Source organism: Muscardinus avellanarius (genome assembly GCF_963383645.1).
Source record: "Muscardinus avellanarius genome assembly, chromosome: 4".
Lineage (NCBI taxonomy): Eukaryota > Metazoa > Chordata > Mammalia > Rodentia > Gliridae > Muscardinus > Muscardinus avellanarius.
Genome location: NC_137789.1, coordinates 93,387,835 through 93,406,152, shown reverse-complemented (window position 1 = coordinate 93,406,152; position 18,318 = coordinate 93,387,835). Strand labels below are relative to the sequence as shown.

At 43.7% G+C, this 18,318-nt stretch overlaps 1 protein-coding gene across 21 annotated transcripts in view; it reads left to right on the top strand.

The window, feature by feature from the left end:
* Positions 1–18,318, top strand: part of KCNMA1 (potassium calcium-activated channel subfamily M alpha 1) — a gene marked incomplete at both ends in the record, with an annotated part of 759,101 nt that overhangs the window by 543,862 nt on the left and 196,921 nt on the right. For 20 of the 21 annotated variants that reach the window (XM_080693568.1, XM_080693563.1, XM_080693576.1 and 17 more), the window contains 4 exons: positions 2,305–2,410; positions 4,121–4,203; positions 7,728–7,797; positions 14,435–14,590. In XM_080693568.1, coding sequence (XP_080549694.1) covers positions 2,305–2,410; positions 4,121–4,203; positions 7,728–7,797; positions 14,435–14,590 — 415 coding nt within the window. The remainder of the gene's footprint in view (positions 1–2,304; positions 2,411–4,120; positions 4,204–7,727; positions 7,798–14,434; positions 14,591–18,318) is intronic. The other variant, XM_080693567.1, reaches the window with a different exon arrangement.

The window sequence follows — 18,318 nt, the reverse complement described above, 5'->3', positions numbered from 1 at the left end:
TACCTAACTTACTCAGAAAGGAGACCTTATGTGTATTTTATGGGGAACAAAGCAAGATATCTCTCCTCCACCCAATGTAATTGAGGGTTAAGCTTTGCCCAATTTCCGGTTTAGGCCAGTTAGTCTACCTAAAGAATGGAGAGAATTTAGGGGTCCACCACACTGACATGGTGCTATTGTCAGAGTCTTCTTCTATGTAGACGAGGCTAACACAGAGCCATTCCTGGCACCAAGTTGCAAGGGCCCCACTGAAGCTCACAAGCTGGGGCTGGTTCAGTGTGGTGTGGACCACTCAGGGCTCTGGCCTGCTCTGAGGGACACTGAGGTCCCTTTCCTACATGCTCCCTGTCCCATGCAGCCCCTTCCCATGGCTATTGCTCAGGGAATGTCAAATTTGTGACTTACCACCACGGTGGAGTGGGAGCATTTTCTTTCTCAGCCCTGCCTTCTCCAAACTCAGAAAAGGTAGACGCATATGACTAGCTCCTGTTTAGCTGCTGATTATCAGTGGTGGGGCCAGTCTTCTGCCAATGGAACGTTCCAGAGACGTGTAGGATGCAGGTTCTGCCCTCACACTGGTTGAGCATTTTGGGTCTAGCAGACCAGTGACAATTAGAGGACAATACTGGTTCTGTACTAGCCATTGAGCATTGAGGTCATTTTAATCAAGTGGCAGAACCCCATTACCAGGAAAGATTCTGAAAGATGTGCTACTTGTCTGGATTTGGAAGACTGGTTGGATCTGCACGGGCAGCTGCTCTTCTCTCCCCCACTGCTTTGGTTGGAATAAGTAAACTGGCTGCCAATGCTTCAATCGCTATGATTCATCTTTGTGTCCTCAGCATCTATCAATTTCAAATTCCTAGTAGCTGGCCCAGATCATTAACCTCTTAAAGCTCTAGGTTAATAACATATCTTCCTGTAGCATTGTTTTGAGGTTTAAAGAAGTTATTAGTCGTCAAGTATTCAGGATGCTCAAAAACATTAACAATTATCATTATTACTAAGTACTTGCATGTTAGTGTTGTCCTAGCACAATTGATGGCACATAATAGATTCTAATTAATTATTACCTAGTGCCTAGCATAATACCTTGTAGTGAATAAGTACTTTTTATGCCTGCAGAATTAACAAATGAACACAAAGGTCAACCACTTGTTGAATCTTTGTCTTTCATTGGGAAAAGTGTTTATAGCTCAGCCTAAGAAGTGAGATGAGTAAGCCCGGTATGGTGGTGCACGGCTGTAATGCCAGTACTTGGGAGGCTGAGACAGGATGATCACAGGTTTGAGGGCAAGTATTGAGACTCATCAACCTAGCGAGACCCTGTTTCAAAATAAAAATTAAAAAAAGCTGAGGTTGTTGCTCAGAGGCAAAATGTCCCCAGGTTCAGGTTCAATCTCGAGTAACACACACACACACACACACACACACACACACACACACACACACACACGTGTGATGAGCACATGTGTGAGTCAGGAATAGCACTACAGTAAGTCGATGAAGCTATTCACCCATGATGTTTTTTAATCATATAGCTGTATCTACCTATCTAGGTATTACACAGAGAGATTTATGAAAAAAATACTAGCTCACTTAACTATGGAGGCTGAGAAATCCAAAAATTTGTCATCTGCCACCTGGAAACCCTTTTGAGGTGTGGTTCAGCCTGGGTCTGAAGGTCTGAGCACAAGGGGAGCCAATAGTGTAAATCCCAGTCCAAGCACAGGACAAGATGAGATGGGATGTCCCAAGCGCAGACAGGCAGGAAGCAAAAGGGACAGATCTCTCCTTCTTCTGCCTTAGTGATCTCTTCAGGGTCTCAGTGGATTGCTCACTCCCACTGAGGAGAGCAGTTTGCTTTCCTGAGTTCACTGACTTATCTAATCTAATCTGGAAATGCTCTCACAGACACACTCAGAAATGATATTTAACCTGGGCATCTTGTGGTGGCCTAGTCAAATTGATATACTACTAGCTACTGCACTGATGCCAAAGCCCCAATTTCCCCAGTCATAAAATAGGAATTTCATTCAACAGATGGAAGACACTGTGCCCCATAGGCCTCAGCCTTTATAAAGGCCACAGAATTTGTGATTTTACCTTGCTTCTGGGTTTGACTTTCAGAGGGGCTGGAGTTCTACTTATCCTAAGTGTAATCCTTTTATTTATAGGAAGAAAGGGGGTCCATTGAAGGTCAGAGCCTTTTTCCAAGTCTCCCCATGGAAGTTAGAAGGAAGGAATGGAGGCCCAAATTCTGAGCACTTTATACTAATGGCTGTTTCTTCTCTTTCTGTGCAGCATTTCCCCTAACCTGGAGCTTGAAGCTCTGTTCAAACGACATTTTACTCAGGTGGAGTTTTATCAGGGGTCAGTTCTCAATCCACATGATCTTGCCAGAGTCAAGGTAAGGAAGAATTGGTGATTTGCTCCATCTTAGAGGGTGTGGGACTTTGGCTCTGTGGTCAGAAGACAGGTCTCTCAGGATGGCCAAGGTTATCTCCTAAAACTCAAATGAGATATGTCAGGCACCACCAGCCGTGACACCACCCTCACCTTAGCTCTAGCACCTGGTACTGTCGGCACATGGTTGACCATCCAGAATCACTCCACGCTTGGACTACTCTTACCTAAAACTTATTTTGCTGGTAAGTAGGCCAGTCATAAAGACTCAAGAGCTTTATATTCAATATACAAATCAAGGGATTCCCATTTTTAGTACTTAAGTTGGACTCAATATAACTGACATCTGTTAATTATATCAGAAAGGGACGTTAGGATAGAGTATGACATAAAAATTTATGAAAGCATAAAACATTTGAGTTTCCTTTTTCTCCACAAAAGACTCAAAGTACAACACTAAAGTTGTAGGTATTTAACATCATTCGGTAATGGGACCATTGTCTTTTCTGGAACCTGCTGAGTTAGATTTTTTTTTAAAGTATATCTATGGCTTATAAGGGGAAAAGGCACAGCAAAAGGACATCTGCTACTTTCTTCATTTAATATCAATTTTGTAAACATGGTCAATATTTGCATGCCAGTGGGTATACATTAAAATTGTAAATCCACTGAAGTTAATATGCTAATTGTGCTTATGACATACTTCTGTAAATAATATAATTGGCACACATGAATAATACAAAAGGATTTGTGTAAATTCTTTGCATTATTAAAGAAATCTAGAGACAATTTGTGACATACCATGGAGGAAACCATGCCCTCCCACCAAATGCAGGAAGGGACTGCTAAGTACAGCACACCAAATAGGACAGATTGCAGACCCGGGCCAGCATGAGAATTCTATGCTGTGTAGGTCAGTCGGTCTTAATATTATCCAGACATGACCCAAGTTATGGCCAATGTGAAATATTAAGAGAGCAGCGAACATAGTTTCTGTTCAGGATCTAACTTATATGTAAGCAATTATTAGCACATTAAACTCGCCATCCCCTCTAAGGAGTCAACCCCTCTTGGCTTGTGTTTAGATAAGTCAGTATGTTGAATTTTGAGTTAATCTGTAACATATCATTTCATATACAAAAATTTGTTGTCTTTTGAATAGTTGAATACTAATGAATGCTAAACAATACAGAGCTGTTATCTAATTTGGGGCTCTGATTTCTTCTTAGTGCACAGATATAAAGATATGAAAAGATTAAATGAAGGGCTTGGAAGTCTAAATTTTCAAATCCCGAACTACTCAGTTTACTTGGTAACCTGAGAGAGAGGGTTTAGTTCACCAATCTCCATTGCCTGGTTGGAAAAATTAGGATGGTGATGCAGACGGCTGAGAAAGGAAGCAGGAAGGGGATTGAAAAGCTTAATTAATTGTATTTAAAAAGATCTGAAAATTCTACATGTAAATGGCTTTGCCAAATGAAGAGTGTAATTATAAGGTACATGTTGCACTCTCTACCCGCAACAAGATGAAATGTTTATAACATAACAAGAACTTGCAACCTACACTTTTGACAAAAACTATAATCTTCAAGGATTTTTTTTTCTTTCCTTGCAAAACACCAGGTTCCCCAAGAGCTGTCAACAGAGAGAGACTGCAGTTGAGTGTGGCTATTTATATGTTTGTGTTCTGTGATTTTTCCTTTTGGTGTCTCAGATAGAGTCAGCAGATGCGTGCCTAATCCTTGCCAACAAGTACTGCGCTGACCCAGATGCTGAAGATGCCTCCAACATCATGAGGTAACTTGGAGTAGGTGGGGGAGGCTGGAGAAGGCTCTGGGCTTGGCAGCCCTTTGGGGTCTGTAGAGCACTATTTCTGTGGGACCCTCTTTCCACCATAAGCCACCACATGTCTGATCTCCTCTATAGATCTGGTGGAGCCAAGGCTGTGGTGGCTAGGAAGATTATATCACATAGATACCACCAACAGGAAGCTCAGCCTTTGCAGATGGCATTTCTGGGGGCTCATAGCAACTCTTATAGAAAAGAGAAAGAAGTTAGATTTAGACTGGTTGTGTCTCCCAGGGGACATTTTGCAATGTCTAGAAATGTTTTTAGTTGACATAATTAGGGATGGTGTTGCGGGTATCTGATGGTAGAGACCAGGGATGCTGCTAATCTTCCTACAACACACCGGACAACCTCTACGTAGAGAATTGCCTGACCTCAAATGTCAATAGTGTCAATGCTGAGAGTGTTGGGTAGAGCTTTCCAAGTGTGTTTACAGCACCCTGCTCTGCAAAGGGTTATTGGCCAATTAGCTAATTTCAAAGAGCTGCCTATCTTCACTGAAAGCATTTTCAGTAAAGCTAATATTAATATGAATCTGTAAGAAAATGTACTACAGGGTATATCTTAAACCCATTTGATTAGAGTTTCCACATTTTTTTAAAAAATAATGTTTTTTTAGGGAGGACAGTTCAGAATACACTACCCAGTGCCTTTTCTATACAATACAGAAAATGTTAAGCCTAAAACATTAGGCCCCTCTAAAGCTAATTTTGGCCCCAACCTAATCACCTTATTTTCTCATTTCAGAGGAGAACTTGTGCACTTTTTGTTCTTTTCATAAACTGGCAGTCAGGTCCTGTGACTATGACATGACTAAAAAGTCAAGACGTTCTGCTGCAGGTAGTTAGAGTCCTTTTGGAATCTGTCTCTTCTCTAGCATACACTTCAGAATGGTTATTTGAGCTGGGAGGGAATAATAAGGAGAGTCTCCTGGAGAGGAGATGAACTAAGAGAAGACATTTCACTCCTACTATATTCTCAGGAACTCTGCTTAATTGTGAACAGCCATCCTCTGATCCAGACCAAGGCTCCCTCTCCCTGCAGCTTGGGTTACCGTGTCCTGGGAATTTACCTGAAGGCAAAGGCTGGGAAGTTGTCTTTGTGTCATTACAGTGCTCGCATCTCCTTTGTCTTCGCTTTTAATCAGTGGCCCCCAGTGATGTGAGCCTTCCTGCCAGTGATGCAGAGGAATTCTTCCGGAGCATTTGGGATGAACAAGACATCCCCATAGCATCTGGTCCTTGTGTCTGGCAGGCAACATCTGGCACAGTCTTCTATTTCCACTCACTTTTCTTTGGCAATGCACTTAGTGCAGTAGATTGAAGGAAGTGGATGCAGGAGCTCTTGTGAGAAGTGGGCTCTCCTGGTTGCAGAAAAGTAGTCTCCCCCAGCTTCAAACCTGGCCCATCTTCTAGCTAGTCACAGCAGGGAAGTGACCACAGCAGCCAACCTCAGCTTAAAATGTCTCAATTGTCCTTTTTTAAAGTGGCATGCCCATCATTTGAAAGATTTTTTTCTGTCATTTGAAGTGATAAAAGTGTTGGCTTTAAGAAACTAGGCTTTATTCTCTTTCAACTTTACAATAGCAACAAGAAAAACAAAACAAAACACATGCACATACACACACACAAAACAAAACAAAAACATACCAGAAGATGGAGCTTAAAGTTTTGACCCCACAGAGAAGTTTGGAATTGGATCATGGTTTTCTCCCATAAGGTGAATAATAGAAATAATAGCTTCAAAATGGGGCATTTCTCTGACTTGCAGTGTTTTATTAAAACTCTGACTATGATAGAGTTAAACATAAATAGGCACCAGGGTGATTGGCAGGATACCAAGGTGTAGAAATGACTGGACAAAGGTAGTATCAGGAATGTAATTAAGCCATCCATTAACCAGAACTAAGGCCTATGCAGCAAAAGCAAACGGGAAGCTCAGGGTTAAAAAAAATAGGCTCTGTTTTTCTCTTATTTGTATAATCCTCCTTCCTCCTTAGTTTAATGAGACCAATCTGCCCCCTTTGAAATTAAAATGTCAAAGATCCATTTGCAATGAGCTAATGCAGAAAACTGGCTGATCTGTGAACTGCACAGAGAAGGCTGACGGAGGCTCAAAGTCCTTGAGTTATAAGCTGGGGCCAACACACTGCTCTTTCAAAAATAAAAGGAAATCCTTCAAGTGCAAAAGCCCAGGGTGGATTTGTGCAGGGAGAGGCTTTCCCATGATCCATTTCCTAAATTCACAAGTTCCAGCTTTTCAGATAAAGCTGCTCCAGGGCTACCTTCCCTCTATCTTGGCACAAAATGGGGTAAAGTGGGGAGTGTGGCTTGGTGGGAAGTTTGTGGGGGCGGTCATGATGAAGGGCCGCACTTGTACTTCTGATTAGGCTTAGGAGGTGGGTCTTTCTGTGAAATTCCATTCTTTAGCCTTCCTTGTCACAGAAGGAAATGTACAATGTCACCTCTGACAGGGTCGGTAATGACAAAAACCATAACTTACACGTGGCGAGAGCTTGTAATGATTTCAAAGCATTTTCACATATGGTCTCCCATTCGCTCCTCATACCAAGCCTGTGAAGTAAATAAAGCAGGTACTGTTGCCCCCACTGTCCAGATGAGGAAACAGGAACAAGGAGCCCAGGAATTTCCTTAAGGTCACCTAGTTCATTAGTACAATAGCTGTGACTGGAAGCCAGGTGTTGCCATTTATCTGCCCCTGCCCCTCCTCTCCCAGCCCTGGGATTATGAGGAGAAGCAGTGCCAGTGAGAGTGGGTGGCGGCCGGCTGGTTAGTGCTCATCATGGACCGCGGGCACTGGACAGGACCTTCCACAAGACTGTGACCTCTGTGAGGTATTGGCATCTACCTCCAGCCAACATTCAAGTCCTCATGGAGACTCATTAACTGTGGGAGCTGACTCCTTGCTCTTAAGAGCCTTGCTTAGAACTCACATTCGTGAGAGTGGCCACGTGTGTCTGACAATTAGAACCATTTGTCAGGCAGCTCGTTTGATTTGTCATTGTCATTTCAAGTCGTTAACTTCGGGAACTATAGTCAGAGCAGACTGTTTCTAGGCAGGACCCTGGGGTGGGAGATTGCAAAAATCTGAAGGATTTTGCCAGATTTCATTCGAGCTTGCTTTCCACGTCTCTTTGGGCAGTATCCTTGCCCCAGACGTCCCACCTTCAGTGCCCAGCAGCACTCATAACTTTCACCCAGGCAGCTCAGAGCTCCCATATATTTTTTATGCCTACGATACACACTGTAGCCGTCTTGTAACTTCCTTTTCAAATCACCAAGATATATACTAGTGGGAACACAGTTGAACCTGGCCCTGTGCCTGTAGCCTCTATGGAGGGGCCCAGCTGCCAGCCCCACCTACGTCTTGTTTGGAGATAATCAAACTAATCTTCCCATCAGCCTGTGCGGGTAAGGCAGGCCCTGCCTCAGCTTTGGTTCTCTCTGTTGCAGAGTGATCTCCATAAAGAACTACCATCCGAAGATCAGAATCATCACTCAGATGCTGCAGTATCACAACAAGGTAGGACAGTGAGAGCGGTCCAGGCCCCCGGCCACACGCAGGATCCAGGTCTAGCTTCATCTCCCTCGCCTTTCAACTCCACAATGCAGCGGCCATGTGCGTCCACCCACACAAATGCCTGGGCAGAGACAAGAAAGAAAGACGAGAAACTCTCTGAGATATTTCTTCAGACCAAGCAACCTGTTTGTGGTAACATACAGATGATTTGAGTGTAGACGGCCTGCAGCGGGTGGCTGGAAAGAAGCTCCTCCATGTTCTGATTCTTTCATTCAGGAAGTATCTGTTAAACCCCTTGGTTCAGAAATGTTAATGTATTATTAAATCCATCCATACTTAAATCCAACAATATTCATTTCTGTGAGCTGAGGTGTTCTCTCTCTCTCTCTCTCTCTCTCTCTCCATACACACACACACACACACACACACACACACACACGCACCTCTCTCCTCTCTTTTACTCTTTCATTGTTATACTAGGGATTGAACCCAGGAGGATTCTACCTCTGTGCTACACATCCAGCCCTATTTTATTTTTTTAACTTTGAAATAAGGGCGCACTAAATTGCCAGGGCTGGCCTAGAACCTGTGGTCCTCCTGTCTCAGCCTCCCAAGTACTAGGATTATAGGCATGTGCCACCACACATGTCCAGCTTGCAGTGATTTTCCTTAGTATTTATAGAATACCCACCCTGCATTGCCAATGTGCCCGGCACGCAGAGGGATATCAGCAAGGGAGATGCTCTCAACGATCAAGCAGTCAAGGTGTAGAAAATGCCTTAGACAAGGGTGGACTGTCTCTCTCTGAGACCAGGTGAACTTGAAGAAGCATGGTATATGCCAGGTGAAGAAATCGGAACATGACATTCTAAATTCAGGAGGAGAATTTGCAGAGTGGAATTGAGAAAAACTGTTGGCTGTCCAAATATTAAACATAAAGAATCGCTTCTGGTGTTATAGCTTACTGTGGGGTTGATTGGGAGGAAAACAAACAGAAGAGTCTATGTGGGTTCTCTGTGATTACTTCTCAGTAAACCAGATCTGAAAGTCTCTCATCCAGGGGCAATGCTTCTTCACTCAGCCTATCATTATGCTCTCTAGAAGACAGCTTTGGGGGAGGAAAGGTGGCATTTTGCTCTATTTGATATGGTACCAGTTATCTCCTTAATGAAGCTTAGAAGCTGGAGGCTGCTCAGTACCTGGGGCCAGGTGTCCTATCTGAACAGAATAACTCCCTGCTGGGTGATGAACGAGACTGTGCCCCACCTTTTAGGCGATATTCCCTACAAAATAGACAGTCAGGTGACCCAGAGAAAACTCCATTCTGCCAAGTGCACCAGTGCCATGCCATTATTTCTTAATTGCTGGAAAGTGCTGGCCCATTTTGCCGTGTGGAGGCCCATCAGAGGCCATCGCTGAGTGGAGCCTGCTGTCGGTGACTGGCCCACCACTCTGAACTGCTGCCCGATGCCAACCATGGCCCAACCCTTTGCAGGTGGCTCCACTGCCCAGCATGTCTATCTCCAGCCAGTGGGTTCTGTGGTAGGCACCCAAGGTCACATTCTCCTGTTTGTCACTGAAAACCCAAGGATACCGAGTAGATAAAGGGAGATTATTGGAAACTCACAGCCCTCAATCTGGAATGGCTTTCTGATGGCAGCCCCTGTAGGTGGAGGTGAATTTTATTAGCAAGGCTGTGACGGGTGACAGTTCCTGCCGCCGGGAACGCTCCTTCTTTCATTTGTGACTTGAAATTTCATTTAGTGTGGGAGTGCTTTAAGCTGTTGTTTAGATTTTGATTGAATAGGGAAATTAATGTGGTATGCTTAGAAAGAAATGTCACCCCCCCCCAAACGTGTGCTGATGTAGCATCTTCAGAAAATTAAGGCGATTTCAGCTATGTAGTTCTTGTCAAACTGAGAGCAGCTCCACTGGCCCAAGATCCAAACAATACCTGGTCAGTAAGCACATGATCACAGCAACCTGAATGTCGTCATGATTGATGAGGACATCAAAATGATGATGAGGACATCACCGGGCTGGTGATAATTTGCTTAAAACACATTTTGTTTAGAACTGTCCCAACCTATGTGGGTTTCAGGATCATGCCAAATCACTCACAGAACTCTGTACCATTAGTAAGGGTGTGGGAGAGTGTGACTTTGACACAGGGCATTTCCCTGTGTATTTTTTCACTTCTCTCTTTTAGAGAGCGAATGAAACGTTCCCTTGTCGTTATTTGTCATCTCATTCTTGGTAGGATCCACATGCACTTTCTTCACTCTGTTTTACAATTTTACTGTTTCCTAACATGCTTCCACATATCCTTTAAACATGTTTTTCTTTCTCTTCTCTTTCAATATTTTTTTCTTCCTCTCGTGGCCCTTTCTCCACACCTATCCTAAATGCCCATAGATCTCTACCCACTTAAGCCTGCTTTTAGGAAGATCAGATATGTGTGTGGAAACTTATGTTACTATTCATTTATTCCAAGGGATAGTTGATTTCCTAATTGAATATCAGGTTTGCAAATAAAAAGTGTCAATACCCCGCGATCTAATGATGGTGATATTCTAGAGCCTACAGGGATGTATGTAGAGAAACTGCCCACTTTTCCTCCATATAAAACTGGCTTTGAATTTGTCGTCATAATAACTGCAGGCATTTGTGTCCTGTTTTATGGTTTTACAAGAGCTTTGACATCCATTATCTCATTTAGTCCTCATTGGACCATCTGTGCATTGTAGCATCCCAGTGTAACTTCACACCAGGGGGTTTAAGCTCTGCTATTGACAGAACAACTCTGATGAGCTCAAATTGTGGTCACTCAGCAATCAGCAAGCTAGGAGTCAGAATAGCCAACTGACACCTTCCCTTTAAATGGGGCCACAGCCCACTGAACCAAATGGGTTCCTTGGAGTAAGCTTACAGAAGAGCTGGGGCTCTCCAAAGTGGATCTCTTTAATGCTGCTATGTTTCACAGAGAAAGGCACTTTGGTCTGGCCATCTCTAAACACAGAGATAATTTGAGCTTAAATGGCATGATTCTCTTTAAGGAAAGGATAATGTTTTATGTCTTGGCTAAGTGTCACCCTGATAACTTACCTATTAATGGCTGTCTTATTTTTTCCAGAAAACTCTAGTTAAAGGAGCCTTTGTCTCTAACCCAGAAGCCAAATCCCAATGGCCCAATGCAGATGCCGGGTCCTTGAGCTTTCTCACTTACTGCTGCTTGGGCAGCAGATGTGTTAGTCAGCTTTCTGTCACTATGACAAATACCTGAGATAATCAATTTATAAAGTTTCACCTCAGCTCACAGTTTTGAAGGTTTTAGTTCATGATCAATTGGTCCTGTTCCTTTGACTCTGTGGTGAGTCAGCATGTCATGGCAGGAATATATAGTGGAGCAGAACTGCGCATCTCATGGCCTGGAAGCGAAACCGAAAGGAAGGACAGGGGTCTCACATTCCCCTTCAAAGGCATGCCGCAAGTGACTAGGCCTACCTCTTGAAGGCCCCACCAACTTCCCAGTACTACCATGCTGGGAAGCAAGTTTTTAACACATGGACCTTTGGGAGACATTTACGATCCAAACTATAGTAGTGGTATTGTTTCCTCTTTGTTGGCCTCTTTTATTTTTTGTGGTGCTTCTACAAGGTTGTACATGCAGTGAGAGGTGGAGCTGGAGCTGGAATTCATTTCTCCTGGTTTCCCAGTACAGTCCATTTTCACATTTCTTCTCTGTTAGGTGAGGGGTGATCCAGAAGTAGAAATGGAGCAGGGGTCTTGATCTGGGGTGGGTGAGAGGGCTGTCCTTTCTCTTCTCCAAATTAGAGGGAATCTGCTACAGATTCCTGTGCAGAAATGTTGCCATTTTTCATGAGACCCCAGTGTCCTCAAATGAAAGATGATGAAGATGCCAGAAACAAAGATATGAGCTCCCTAGTCAAGGTCCTCGCTCGGTTTTATACACAGAGGTTTCCCTCCTAGCCTGTGGCATAGCAGCTCCACTTTCTGTCCTGTGATTGGAGAAAATATGATGGCCAAGAAAGGAGCTATGGAAGCCTGAAACAAACACGATTTTCCTATGTAATGACACATAAAACATGTCTAAAGAACTCAAACCAAATGGGGACATTAAGGACCCAAACTGAAATGCCTGAGTTCATATCCTAGTGGGCACATGGGGTATGAGAGACTTTCTGGAAAAGGTTTGGCCTGTTGGCTTGAATGCAGCATGAAGGTTATGTGGCGTCTCTCTAGGGCTTGGACCACCCAAATATCCCATCACACACAAGTCTATTACTTAGATGTAATTTTTCCTCATTCTTCTCTGATGATATTCTTCTCTGCAAATGAATATTTCTCCACTTAAAATTAATTTATTCTTTACAGTGCCAGAGAAGTAAAGAGGAAAAGTTGCCTTCTTAAGCCAGTGAAGAGCAGAGAGAGAAATGGGATAAAGGGTAGCATTAGTTGTTGGACTTGGGTAGGCGATGTGGGGAAGCCCCCCTGGTAGTCTGTTTGACAGGACTCACCATCTGCTGCGGCCCACACACAGGACTGTTTTAACTGTGCTCTCATCAGGGAGGATGCAGTCATCTCTCCCAGCAGTAACTGCTGCTGGCTCAGGGCACACAAGATTGTCATAGAAGTGGATTTTGCAAGGAGTTTTGTAAGAATGGTATTTCTGAAGGCAGAGCCTAAAGCTCTTGGCCATGTTTGTTTCTATGATGGAGTCTTTCACCCCTTTTGGAACAACTATCATATGCTGTCCTGAGAGTGAGAGGCAGCCTCTCTTTGGACTCCCACTGTTGTTGATGCACAGAGCGAAATCATTCAGAGCTACAGAATCTTGGCTTGTGCAGGGACATAGAAGGGCTCTCTGATTCAAGCCCCATAGATTACAAGAGACCTTTTTTCAGCAACTAGGAGTACTTGCTAAGTCTTAGGGACAAAGACCTTATGTCTTTTGGTTTGTTGGTTTTTTTTTTTTTTTTTTGGTGGTACTGGGGTCCCTGGAAGCCCTTCTACCTCCAGGCTACACTCCCAGACCTATTTTATACTTTTTAATTTAGAAACAGGGTCTCTTAAGCCAGCGGGGCTGGCTTCGAACCTGCACGATCCTCCTGTCTCCACCTCCCAAGCGCGGGGATTACAAGTGTGCACCACCACGCCCGGCGACCTTATGTCTTTTGAGGTAGACTTCTCCATTTATTAGACAGTTTACATTCTTAGAAAGTTCCTTTATGGAAGAAGCCAAAACACTGTTCTCTTGAAATATATATCAGTCAGTCCTATTTCTGGTTTCTAGAACACAGCAAGATGAACTTAATTTGGAGGTGGCAGCACCTGAGGTATTCAGATGGACCTCTCCTGTCTCTAGAAGGTCATAGCCCTTCTAAAGGCCCAATGTTGCCAGCTCTCTTAGCGTTTCCTCAAGAGATCTTTTCTAGAATGCTCACCTCCTCTTGTCTTTGTCATTTTTCTCTAGAAGTTATTCAGTTGATTATTTTCCCTCTTTAAATCTGACCATTAAAACCGGGTCCAGTTTTCTGGACGTGGTCTGACCTGTCCATGGAAGCATGAAATGCTCATCTTCCTGTCCTGGAGACTACTGCTAACAGGCTGACACTGGCATCCTATGTGATGCGTCACATGACCTATGCCTGAGGTTTGAGTTACTCAGACAGTTCAGTGTTGCTGTGTGTGTGTGTGTGTGTGTGTGTGTGTGTGTGTGTTACTCTCTTGTTTGCTGCCAAGTTAGGTCTTCTCATTTCAAATTTATATAATTGGTTTTTGAACCTAAGTGTTGTACCTGATGTTAAGGCCTTGTAAACCATTACTGTGTGGTTGTTTGCTGATATTTCCAACTCTGGAAAGCTTTTTTGCATTTTGATTATTTTTCATTCCGTGTATATCTTAGACTTTCTGCTTCATACTGCTTAAAAGATCATTGCATGAGTATGTTTCTGAGTCCTATCTCAGGATCTGATCTAACTGCTGAATAGGACCAGTATATTTGCAAGAGACTGTAGGATGTTTGCACTATGATTTACCTGATGAGTTAGGGCAGTAATTATCCATGTGTAACCTGCCCCCTCCCCAGAACAACAGCAGCAGCAGCACCTCTCACGTGTTAGAAATGCAGATTATCCAACCCTGAGCTACTGAATTAGAAACCTAGAGCAGTGGGACATGCAGTCTGTGGCTTTGCTAAGCCTACTGATGCCCACTCAACATTGGGAGTCACTGATGCAGAGTACGGGTAAAGCAGGCAAAAAAGAATGGAAGAATATGCAGGTACCTGAAAGTCTCCTGGTTGACTTGAGGAGCTAATTTATGAGCAACTTAGCCAGACACCCTAGTGGTGAGGGCTGATGAGTCTGCCACAAGGGAAGAATCCCTCTGGGTTCTATTTGGCTAGATGACAAGGTGCAGAAGCAATGTTGCAAAGAGACTGAAGGTCCATGAACAGAAGTGTAGAACAAAACACCCAACACCAGACACAAACAATGGGGGGGAAAGGCCAGGTCTGGATGGCCCTGAGTACTTGGGCAATGCTGTATTTGCCAGCAGAGATTTTTAAACCATTGAACATGTAACAAAGAAGGTCTCATACCTGTTTTTGTTTCTACAGGCCCATCTGCTAAACATCCCGAGCTGGAACTGGAAAGAGGGAGATGATGCAATCTGCCTGGCGGAGCTGAAGTTGGGTTTCATAGCCCAGAGCTGCCTGGCTCAAGGCCTCTCCACGATGCTCGCCAACCTCTTCTCCATGAGGTCATTCATAAAGGTAACGTCTTGTCTTATTAGCACACATTAGCCCAGGATTCCATTTGTCGTGGGGTTGAGTAGAGAGCACAGCTTAAACTCAAAACAGATCGACGGGCTTTAACCACTTTGGTTAAGGAGAAATTCCTTGTTATGGATTTGGGCACAAGGCCAGCTCCTTTCAAAATTATGTTTTTATTTTTATTTGGCACATCCACGGCCATTAAATGATTGTTCAAAGCACAATCCTCTCTTTTTTTAGATAAACCACATGTTTATCTATCAACAAAGCCTCCGCTGTTAAAACAAAAATATGATTTATATACATTCCATATGGCACCAGAGCGCCTAAAGAAAAGAATTATCATTTTGCTCTTTTATATCAAGTGGCTCGTGGACCTCTCACTGTGCGGATAAATGCAGACCATGTGTTTGTGCTGCAGCCCAAACCCCAACAACATAATTCATTTATTTATTTCTGCACAATCAAGGAGGCCGGCAGGGTTGACATGCCATGGCTATTTGAACGAATGAAACGATTCACTGAGTCCTTTACCCCAGGAAATGGGTAGTGAGTAAGTGTTCATCTCCTTGCCGGCTGGTAACCCACAGAGCTGTCTGGGCAACCCCTCCACAGTCTCCACAGTGGTTACTACCTGGCAAGAAGAGAAAGGACCAATTCTATCCTAAAAGGCCAAGTCTGATCAGGAGTGTATTTCCAGGGCACTGAATTGAGAGTCCAGGTCCCTTACCAAGAAGACTTCAGGTGCATGGAATAATAGTAACTCTAGTTCGTGCCCTTGGGTTGCTTTTAGCTTGGTCAGTCAGAGTGACAAACTAGTGTGGCAAAACCTGCCTACTTTGGGCCTTTCTTATTTGGCACTAATGGCAGTCAGCTCCAGATTTAGGTTTATATTCTGTTATATAACCAGCAGAACTAGTCGCAGTCCAGGGGGGACATTAATGACTGCCAGGAAGTCCTGCCACAAGGGTCAAAAACTCTGAGATCAAAGGCTTGAGCCTTCTTCTGCCATGCCTGCTGTGTGCAGTCGAGTTGAGTTGAGGAAGTGCCCTGGATTGCACCAGGAGGGCTGGGTGGGGAGCATGAGGATGCAGGCATACTGGTACTCACCCTAAACGTCTCTGAGTTGTGTTACCTAGAGCAGCAGCTTTTCTAGGTCCTTGCCATTTATACCCACTTAATTGGGATTATTTAGCTAACAGATAGCTGACACTTCTCTATGAAAAGAAAGAATGATTTGTGTTGGAACTCCTTCCATCATTTTAGCAATATTTAGAGTAATCAATAGCTTGACTTAAAACCTTCTCCTCGTATGCTTTTTATGTGCTCCAAGACCTCAGATCAACAGAACCCTGTGTTCAGTCCCCACTTAAAAATAAGAATATTGAATTCTTTTAAATGGCTTCTTTATTCCAGGCTGCTGTTGTCCTGCATGGATGAAACTGAATGCAGGCAAAATGTAAGCAGCAGGGAGGTCCGTGTGGCTATGTTTAGAGGCAGACCCTAAAAGCCAGATGTAGTTGTGTGTCTCCCAGAACTCTTGCATCTAATGCAAGAAGCCCAGACCCAGGGGAAAGGACTGTCACCAAGAGAACCCTTCTGGCTCTTTCAAGCCAGCCCTGGTGGTTACTTTCCAGCCAGGGATTGCTCTCAGGACCAAGCACAAAGTCTAAGGATCTGTGTCCTGCTTCCTTGTGTTGATGTGACATGGGCTTTGGCAAGGCCCCACCACAGATGGGGCCACTTGACATGCGTATGTTTTGATTTTGTGGTGCCTGCATGGTAACTAGAGCTGCCTGTCAAGAAAATTAATAAAGTGGATGTGACGCTGATTCTTCAGTGCTATTACCAGCAGGGAAAACTCCTGCCCAGCTTTCTCCAGGACCCTGATGGGCCTCACCTCTAAAGCCAAGGATGTCCCCTCCAGCTCTGCTAATCCCATTGCCAAGTTCCTGTTTAGGAAGAGCCTGTGGGAAAGGCTGGACTGGGCCCTGGTGTAACTGAAAACACATTTCCCTCCCAGGGTTATATTACTGCATTGTTTTTGACCAGGGCCAACTCCCTCATGTTTGGAAGTGGCGCTCTGAGCATGGCCTTTTGGCACTGAGACAGTCATTGTGCTGGAATTTGTTAAGGTACATGACCTGCAAACAACACTGTGTTGGAATTTGCTAAGGTACCTGACCTACAATTTGCTAAGGTCATTTTCCATCTAGAATAAGGACAGTCTTATTCATATGCTCTCCATTCTATATTGTCATCTTTGTGTACTTACCTTCTAATTCCCAGATGCTTATCTCTTATAGGTCAAGGTGGACACCATACTGATGTTCTCTTGGCATGCTTTATATATTCTCTCACATTTCACGAAGACCTGAACCACTCTTGTTTGGGGATTGAGGACAGATAGAAAAGGAAATTTATAAACAGATTATTATTTACAGAAATCACTTCCTCCCTCAAGCACCCCATATCCTGTGGTGGAGAATCCATCATTACTCCCATGGGGACAGGCAGGACTCTTAGGATGGAGTAGAAGGAGGAGGAGGCTTTGGCAGCACTTGAGCCTTTGGGAACACTTACCATTTCTGGAAGTCAAAGGTAAAGTGTGAGCTCATGTTCTTTCTCGCAGGTTTCTTGGCCCTCTGAATACATTGTTTTCTGCCTCTGCTCAAGGAAGAAAGAGAATCAGCATGGTAGCCCTGGAGGCGTGTCACAGGGAAAAGCATGGTGACTGTCCACTAGGCTTTTTATTATGCATAGAACCAGAAAACCAGAAATTCAAGTTGGATGGCAAACTTGAATTTGAGATAATAGAGACTGCTAGTATATAGAAATTACAAAAGACAACTGGACGTGGTGGCGCACACTTATAATCCCCGTACTTGGGAGGCTGAGACAGGAGGATTGCAAGTACACGTGGTCAGCCTCAGCAACTTTGTGTGAGGCACTCTGCACAAACAGTGTGACCCTGTTTCAAAATAAAAAATAGGCCTGGGGGTGTAGCTCAGAGGCAGAATGCCCCTGGGTTCAATCTCCAGTATTGGCAAAAAGAAAGAAAGAAAGGAAGAAAGGAAGAAAGGAAGGAAGAAAGAAAGAAAGAAAGAAAGAAAGAAAGAAAGAAAGAAAGAAAGAAAGAAAGAAATTACAAAGGAGGCCAACCCTAGAGGTAGCAAGAAATATGGGGGTATACTTACTTGTCTCCCCATCAATATCACACTCAGATATCCTAACCCAAGTTTCCCAAGTCATTGTCCCCTAAAGCCTAGTTTTCATTTGTATATGTTATCACCAAATCAATCTAAATTCTTTGAAAATTAATTTATATTTTTCATGAACATCTTGCAGAGGAATGAATTATTTGAAATTTCCACTATGGTCTAGCTACTCATCTTTAGTTTATTTCTTTAAACTTCAAGACATTTCCTCTATCCTTGCTGCTATGCTAGACTTTAAAAGTCCATGCTAACCTTATATTCAGTACCTTTAGAAGAGACCCAGGTTGGTGCTCAGAGGTCCTGAATCTGTAGTTAATGAAAGGCTAAACATTGTGTGCAGTAGGATCTTATTTTCCTTCTTGATTTTCTTAAGGAGATCGGGAAATCTCCTGGTGTCTGATTTATCTGCATTTACATTATCAACCAGGCCTGGAACATCCTGTTTATTTATTTCACCAGTATCTGATCTCCCTCCACTGGCCCTTCAGGTTCCAGTGATAATCTCCCTAA